At 48.8% G+C, this 8,734-nt stretch overlaps 1 protein-coding gene across 1 annotated transcript; it reads right to left on the bottom strand.

The window, feature by feature from the left end:
• Window positions 1-400: 400 nt before the first annotated feature.
• Window positions 401-8,380, bottom strand: Il1a (interleukin 1 alpha). Its single transcript, XM_076833531.2, has 7 exons — window positions 8,349-8,380; window positions 7,734-7,788; window positions 6,303-6,351; window positions 5,028-5,250; window positions 3,725-3,898; window positions 2,575-2,699; window positions 401-589 (listed from the first exon to the last, which is right to left on the bottom strand). The coding sequence occupies exons 2-7, from the start codon at window positions 7,778-7,780 to the stop codon at window positions 401-403; spliced, it is 807 nt and encodes a 268-aa protein (XP_076689646.1). The 5' UTR covers window positions 7,781-7,788; window positions 8,349-8,380.
• Window positions 8,381-8,734: the final 354 nt, after the last annotated feature.

The following is an 8,734-nucleotide window of genomic DNA, read 5'->3' as shown; positions in this document are numbered from 1 at the left end:
AAGCAGAAGGGACATAGAGGGAATGAAGTCCTGGGTCTGTGGCTTCTAATTCCAAGTGCTGCTGTGTTTTCTTCTGCCTTAGTTAACCCATCTGTAATGTGGGTAGAATCTTTTTTGGTAGCCACAGTCAGTAGCCCTGTGGCTCTCCTTAAGAATGTTATGAAGAAGAATAATTAAAATGATTGGTACTCTGCAAAGTATAGGGTGTTCTCTAACTAACAAATTGCCTCCTATGTCAGTGCTTCTCTTACAAAGAGGGTAAACATTCATTTAGAATTACAAAGGCTCAGCCCATTCTCAGCACGTGACTGAGAGTAAAGAATTCGACTCCTTCATGTACACGGTACATACGGACTGTCACCACCTCACAGAGGAGTGCACCCCACCGCGGAGGCTGGTTTTACGAGATCTGGAATTCTGTCATCGAGGGGAGGCCCCTGGCCATGTGCACCACACTGTCCTCCTTGGTGGCAATAAGCAGCTCGGGATGGGCGGCCGAAGTGAAGTAGTTCTTGTCACTGTGACTTTCCCAGAAGAAGATGAGGTTGGTGTCGCTCCCTGTGATGGTTTTTGGTGTCTCTGGCATCTCCTGTGATAAAGAGAACCGAATTCTGTTAGAGGACAGGAAGATGCTTCCCTGGGAAGCAACCCTCTAGGACGGTGACTCCAACGTGACCATGTGGTTTCTTCATTCATTTGCTCGTGAGTCAGGCATTTCCACATGCCTCTCGGAGGCCTGGCCCCACTTATTCACAGGAGTTGATTTTCTTAGTTAATTGGAAAGAAATTTTAATTAGTCATGACCGCCAATGACACCAGTGTCTCACTGTGTCCGGGGGAACCGGGGAGAAGCATTGATTGCTGTCTTCACCAAAGGCCTGCGGCGGGGATTCTTAGCCCTCTGAGCATGGTGACCTGGAACAGTGTAAGTCACACCTTAGGGGGGCCATTTAGCATTTAGACGACATTTATTTCCATATTTAAGTCAAAAAATTAAAGGTTAAACATACACAAACACCTTCCCAGTTATTCCAGGAACTGAATCCTTTGAAAAGGATCTCTTTAGACTGAGCTCCTCCTGTGAGTGAACCGACACTGGCAGTACTTTCATGGAAAAATGAATTTCACTTTTCGTATTGAGACACTTCTTCCCTACTCACTTATTTATTTATTGGGTACCAGGGATTGAACTCAGGGGCACACTTGGCCACTGAGCCACATCCCAGCCCTGTTTTATATTTTATTTAGAGGCAGGGTCTCCCTGAGTTGCTTAGCGCCTTGCTTTTGCAGTGGCTGGCTTTGATCCTCCTGCCTCAGTCTCCTGAGCTGCTGGGATTACCACACCCAGCTTCCCTACTCTTTTAAATCTAATAGAAATAAGTATTCCTCTGAGGTTCCCTTGGGGTTTTCAATGTAGGCAAAGATTTTATTTCTCAAATTTACTCCTCTCCTACCTTTTGTCATCTCAGCAAATGGAGTTCCTCTTCTATTTCCTGTTGGGTATCTCTCTAACTAGAACCCATTCTAATTCTTCGCAGCGTCTCTTTTGCTCTACTGCATGACCACAGTCATAGCCCCCAAACTGGGTTCTTTGCCTTCTCCTCTGCCTGCCTTCTGGTGTCTTCTTTACGTAAGAGATCTAAGTGAGGTCGGGGCACTGCACTGTCTGAACCCGCCTCCAGTGGCCCTTTGCTGTCCCTGAAATGAAATCCAAATGCAAGCTCTACAAGCGCTGGCCTCTGAACATCCTTCCTCTTTCTCACAGTGCACCAGCTCCAAGGGACCTAAGCTTCTTCGGATCCTCAGAAGACTAAGGTCTAAAAGGCTGAGGACTCTGACACACCCTGTCTCCATAGCTGCTGGCGCTAGGTCTGAACAAACAGAAGGCTCCATCAGCAATACTTGTTGAATACAAAAAAGGACGAAGCTGCTGCCCTCGGCTGTGGAGACCGTTTTCGTTAGAATGGATCCTGTGGCAGGAGTTCTAGCTGGGGAGAGGAGGTGCTGGATTTGACCCTTGCCTACGTATCAGTAGAGAACAGCTCTGTGGCTGCAGTGGGCTGGGTATATATGTCTGTTCTCTCTAGGGGTCGGGGTGTGTGGCAGGGATGAGGGGGATAGGGTGAGGGATGATGGTGCCACCCAGGAATAGAGAGGCACTGGAGGACTCAGAAGGCCACGGTCGGCTTCATGCTCTTAGCAGGTGATGGGTCCTCTCTGACCTCAGTTGCTTCCTTCAGTTCCTCAGACCCCACTGTCTCTAGGCTGAGGACCATGTAGGATGGACCGTGGCTGTCAGTAAGGGTGGATGGAGTAAACAGATGCCCGGGGCTGGGAGCAGAGTAGGGTCAGCCAGACAGAGGAATAGGAAGCCAGAAGGCAATTGACCTCCTCTATTCTCTCTCTCAGATGCTGTTGGGGTTGCCTCTGAGGACGGGTAAGAAGTCGGAGAGAGGTAGGAACTGTGGGAGGAAGGAAAGAGGACCAGGCCACGCTGCTGGGGGTGTCTGCCTGTTGGGATCCTTTACAAACCACAGGAGGTCAAGGGGGCAAAGCCAGACAAAGACAACTGACCTTGAGCAACACAGGTTTGTCTTCTTCTTGGGCACTCACGAAGAGATGCGTTTTTGAGATTCTTAGCGTCACTGGAAATTTGGAATCCTCTGTTGTTGAAATGTAGGCACCCATGTCGAATTTCACTGGTAGAGAAAAGAGCCAAAACAGAAAATCAATCCCATTGTATTTACTGTTTTTGTATAAGATCATGTGTTTATTGGGGGTGGGGGTGGGGAGAGAAATTAGGTCTCCAGGCAGGTCAATATTTAATGGTTTTAGAATTTTCTATGTCAACACACTGCTCAGGGACTCCATGAGCATTTGTAGGCCCCCTTGTAGATGTTACGTGAGTGGAATGAGACCCTGCAAGTTCTGAGTTCATGAGTTCATCACGACCTACAATGGAGGGGTTTAGGAAGCTGGACCATATGAAAAGCAGTTCAGTTTTCCTGTGATCAATGTGTAGTAAAGGCTGTCACTGTGCCTTCTGGTCTGGGCGTCCCACTTTGGGGTATAACCTGGTGGGGGAAGTCAGTAATAGATATGACGGTGTTGGCAACAGAGCTACTGAGCCAAACCTGGCCCCGCAGAGCAGCACTGTTGCATACCCCGGTGGCACTAAAATGGCAAATACATAGACTGTGCCCAAATGTGTAAATATTGGAGTAATGTTAAGTAGAAAAAACAGAATGCAAAATACTCTGTAAATGTCACAGATCCAAAGCTTGTTCACCAAAGTGCTTCCAATCAGAAAGAGCCCTGCATGTCTATTGCAAAATCACCTCTCTGGATCTTTGAAAATAGTTTTGTACACTGATGACACATCCTGTGACAAAACAGGCTTAGCATGGAATTTGAATCTGTGTGACAAAAATTTTTGGACACTTGAATTTCATTCTTGAGACCACAGTTACAGCCTAGTGGCTGTTTTGCCCCACAACTGGGTTATCAAAGACAGCAGGACGCGTCCTAATCGATGGTCAGGCTTTCTATGGAGAATGACTGTGCCTCACCGGTGTCTGGCTCAATCTGAGTACGTCATTAAAACTCTGAAACTCAGTTTCCTCATCTTTAAAGTCAGGGGGAAAGAATATTTGTAAGAACCAAGAAGACAGCACTTCAGAAGGCTGTGTGCTCCCCTCCTCGACCCCCCACCTTGGCCTGTTACCTTCCTGGTTCTGGTCAGTTAATGACATAGCCTTGAGGTACTGAGATGTCGGGTCTTGGATTATACTCTGATGGAGGGGGTCATTCAGGGCAAACTCCTTTTGGATGATCCTCTTGTAGGTGTAACTCACATTGCTCTGGAGGAGGCGAGAGGCAGACCGGGGCTTGATGGGCTCTGAAACCATTAGTGCAATTTCAGAATAATGTCTACATATGAACACAGAGGACACATGCACCTTAACATGCTAACAGGAGCCTAGCCAGTGGTGCTGGAAGGGCATCAGGCCTAGCTGAGTCCCGGGGAGGAAACAGAGAGATGCGAAGTCAGTCAGCGCTAGACTTCATTCTAAGCGTAGCCTTGTGACTACTTATTTGTTTCTTTTTAAACTGATTTCTCAGGCAAGAGTTGTGTTTTTTTAAAGAGGTTATTTGTGTGACTTGCTCATTTTTGGTGGTCGGGAGGTTTCTAAGTGGCCAGGAAGACCACCAGTGTCCCTATCTATGTTTTCAAATGAATGCATTCTGAGATCAAAGTCATAAATTCTGAGCAGCAGAAGTGAGTTATTTTCATGTTCTTTCTTCTATTTCCTTGTATTTTTAAGCCTTCTAAGGTGAACATGTATCATTGCTTAGGAATGATCTTAAAAACATATATATCCTGTTTATGTTTCATTAAGGCATGGGGGAAACCCAGGATGATGTCAGTCAACTGAGTTAGATGTGAGGGCTTCCCGTGTCCAGGTGTGTGGGCAGGCTACACATCTCCGTGAGCTGTTTTCTCCTATGTAAAAGGAGGGTGTGAGGTTGTTGCAGGGCAAGGAGAGAGTGCAACATTAATAAATGAGTGGTGTTGGTCATATTAATAGAGGTAGCAGTAGTGATAGTGGTGACAGTAACAACTGCTAGCATTTCTTGGGTGGTTACTCTACACCACACGTTATTCTAGTCCAGAAGTTTGAGAGTGATGACTCATTTAATCTTTACAATCAAATGAGGTAGGAACTCCAGGGGAGAATAAGTACCAGAGAGTAAGGAGGCAGAGCTGGTAAGGAGAGGTTACCCACTAACAGTACAGAACTACTTTCTCCCAACACTCTAAAAGTCAGCTGACGTTTACAACAGGCCAAGAAAGGAGCCCAGGAGGGAGGATTCCAGCCTCAGGCCACTGCTGATCTCTCCCCCTGGAGAATGGCCAGTTGCCCCTCCTTTGGAGGTCAGCAGGCTGAACCCTGGCTGCCTCTGGTTATTTTGACTCAGACCTCTTAACAGCTGGAGGCTGAGGACACCTTGTGCAGGGTCCTTACCTTCTTCTAGGTCGTGGGCCATGGCCTCCAGGTCGTCATCGGAGATGGGCTGATTGAAGCTCAGCCGCCTCTTCTTCAGGGTCTTCCCGTTGGCAGACACCAGCACCAGGCTCTCCTTGAAGGTGAGCTTGGATGTCTTCGAGGTTTCTGAGGTGCTCCGAGACATCAGCTTGTTCACGCAGGTCTCACCAAGTGAGTGGTAGCTCGTGGTGTAGAAGGATTTCTTTGAAGAAGGAAAAATGGCCACTGAGTGGCTGTGGATGGCCGTGGAGAGGGACTCCTTTCAGAGAGCTACGTTCTGCAGACTTGGTGAGGGGGCTCTCCAGGTGGGTCTGGGACGCCCCACGGACTTTCCCTCCCTACCTCCTTTCTCTGTGCTTGGGAAGACTTGCATCCCTCTGACAGCTTGAAAATGAGATGTTGTCACGTGCTACATTAACAAATGATCTCAGTAGGGGGCAGCCTTACCAGCCGGTGCGGGGGGGGGGGGGGGGGGTGGGGGGGGGGGGGGGGGGAAGCCTCTACTTGTTAGTGCTTGAAATACAGTCCCCTCTGTTTCCAAGGGTTCCGTATTCTCAGAGCCAACCAACCTCACGTGGAGAATATTTGGACAAGAAATAGATGTTTTCCTCGTCTTTATTTCCTAAACCATGCACTCTAGCAATGATTTACATAGCAATTGCATTGTGTTAGGGTCTCAAGTAACTTAGAGATGATCTAGAGTACCCAGGAGGATGATTTGTGGAGGTGAATTGCAAATACTAGCTGTCCCCTGTCAGGGTCCTGAACATCGGAAGATGCTGGGATTGCAGGGTCCTGGAACCCATGCTGCGCAGATGCCCAGGGATGGCCAAACTCCTCTGGGAACAGCTTTTAAAGCCGGTGCCACAACACACAAAATAGCACCTCTGGGCGAGGGTTTGAGATTTCTCTCTCAGTCTGTCTGCTTCTCTACCCGGCTGCCGGGGGGAGGGGGGGCTGCCTCTCACCTCTGGAGCTGGCAGGAGAGAGAGTGACCACACCAGGTCAGGTCAGGAGACAGACCCCTGGTGGAGTGGCCAGAGGGGCCGTCTCAGGATGGCCCAGCTAACTGCTTAAAGACTGGCCCTGGAGCTCTTGTGCTCAGGGTTTCAGGATAGTTCTGCTCTGTTCTGGAAAAGCCGGAGAAAGTGAAGAATGCCAGCAACCACCAGTAGAGCCAGGCAAGGGCTGAGCTCCCGAGGTGGAGGAAGTGCTGGGTGACAATCGGCTCTAAGGACCACAGCCCTGGCTCACCTGATGCAGAGACAGATGGTCCATGGTGGAGCTGTAGTCTTCATCTTCGCTGTCAAGAAAAAGAGGAAGTCAGTCATTTCACTGGGCTCACCGGGCATCCTCTTTTAACAGGACACGCACGCGGCCATGACCGCTACCGTGAAAATCAGGCGTTCTCTACGGGGCTCCTATACACAGCAATTCCTACTTACTAATTTGGAATCAATCATCTTTAGAACAGGCCTCGTACTTGATTTAGGCCTCACCTATGAACATGGCTCGGCCAGCGACTTGGAGAGCTTTGTTGGACTTAAGCTTCTGGAGAGAAAAGAGCAACTTTTGCAACAGCAGGTAGGTCCTCTGCTTTGGTGTATTTGCTAAAACAGATCCCACGATGTAAACTTGGCAAAACATCCAGGCTACAACCTGATAGCCCAGTTTGTGTCTGTATTTACCCTGGGTAATGGGAACATCATGAAACACTCCGTCATTTTAACTTTCTGATCACCGAGATCTTTGTTCTGTGTTGGAATGAGGTTTGGCTGTGTGCCTTCAGGTGCTTGAATGGCCGGGCAGCCATTTCCTCCTCCTCCTGATCAAGATCAAAATCCCTGAGAATGGGTTCTCTCTCAGACGGTGCACTGTATCGGGGCTCAGCTGAGGCCAGGCCTAAGTTGATGCTGACCCCGAGGGACCCAGCGTGCCTCAAAGCTGACTTCCTTTTTGGTACCAGGATTGAACCCAGGGGTACGTTCCCACACTGAGCCACATCCCCAGCCCTTTTGTATTTTTATATTTTGACACAGGGTCTCACTAAGTTGCTTAGAGTGTCGCTGAATTGCTGAGGCTGGCTTCAAACTGGAGATCTTCCTGCCTCAGCCTCCTGAGCCTCCGGGATTACCGGTGTGCACCACGGCACCCAGCTAAAGATGACTTTTCTAAAGTGTCCATCTGCCAGCCAATGTAATTTTAGTTTAACACGCTAGAGGCTTAGTTTCCCCTGGGTCTTCTCTGAATCGGCTCTGAGTTCAGGGCCAGAGTGCCTCTCCATAGCCTCTGTCTGTTGGCCCCATGTAACACCTACCTGGAGTCTAGTAAGCCTTGAACCCCTCATGAAATCACAAGAGGTAGGACATATTTTTTTTTTCCTGTTTTTTATTGGTATGTATAATGACGGGAGTTGCTGTCACATATTCTTAAATGCACACAATATAACCATAATATTTGGCCAGTACCACTCCAGTGCTTCCTTTTTCCCTCTTCTCCTCCTTCCTCCCTCCTTCTCTTTCCTCTGCTCGTCTGATCCCCCTTTGATTTTCATGAGATCCTCCACCTACTTTCCTTTCCTCTTTTCTCTCTAGCGTCCACATATCGGGGGAAAACCCACGACCCTGACCTTCTGAGTCCGACTCATCTCCTGGGAGCGTGGTGCTCCCGGGACCTGCTTCTTACCTGTAGCAGTCCTTCAGGTCTTCGAACAGGTCAGGGACTTTGGCCATGCTGACTTCTGCAACAGAGAACAGGGTGCCGTCAGCCAACCAGCCTCCGGCCCTGGCCCTCGGTGGGGAGCTGGCCGCCAGGTTTCCCCCGTTCTTCTCAGGCTCCTGCGTCCTTTCCTACGCCCCTGCCTCCTCTGCTCAACGGGGAAGCTCCCTGGAGAATGTCCTATTTCTCTTGGTATTCCTATTGTCCCCAACCCAGTGCACGGCCAGGATAGACACTCAGTGCTCAGATGGATTAAGACAAAAACCCCCTGAGGATGAAATGCAAATCTAGGGCAGAGACAGAGTGGAAAACTTTCCAGTTTTCTCCTAGAGTTTTTGAGAGCTGAGGTTCCCTCCCGGAGGAAGACACAGCTGGGTCTCAGACGCCCTCCCAGGGATCAGTTTGGCTGCCCCTCAGTTCCCCATCAGTAAAACAAGAGTCTTTTCCTGGAACCTGACTGTGATTCTAGCCCTCACACCAAACCAGGGAAGGACAAGAAAAGAAGGAAGGAAGAGGCCCGAGTTTTATAGAAGTTAGTCTGAGCGTCAGCAGCCCAAGCCAGCGGTGGAGGAAGGACAGTACCTTTGCCGACTCAAACGCCAAATGACTCCCTCTCTGCCTGGAAGCTCAGTCCTGAGTCAGGCTCCCTTGGCCTTTTATAATTGACTCCTTTGAGTAGGTGTGGACTCCTCTCATTGCGTCATGGGAAATTTACAGGAACTCAACTGGCCTTGTGTGTCCATGTTCATTCAAGTTGATACTCTCCAGAATCCAATGGTAGTTTGCAAAGCATCCAAGGCTGGAAGTTGACTTGGTTCCTTTATTTATTGCTTGCTCCCTGCGATTATAAACATGTAGCCTGAGAAAAAGGGAAGGAGGGCAGGAAGCTTATCAACTTTCTAAAAATAAATCATGGGGAGGAAGAATTAAAAAAAAATCCCCAAATCACAAATATAGAAAGCTAGAGT

This window comes from Callospermophilus lateralis, chromosome 14 (genome assembly GCF_048772815.1).
Source record: "Callospermophilus lateralis isolate mCalLat2 chromosome 14, mCalLat2.hap1, whole genome shotgun sequence".
NCBI lineage: Eukaryota > Metazoa > Chordata > Mammalia > Rodentia > Sciuridae > Callospermophilus > Callospermophilus lateralis.
The sequence above is the reverse complement of the archived record's forward strand: the minus strand, read 5'-3'. Positions and strand labels throughout refer to the sequence as shown.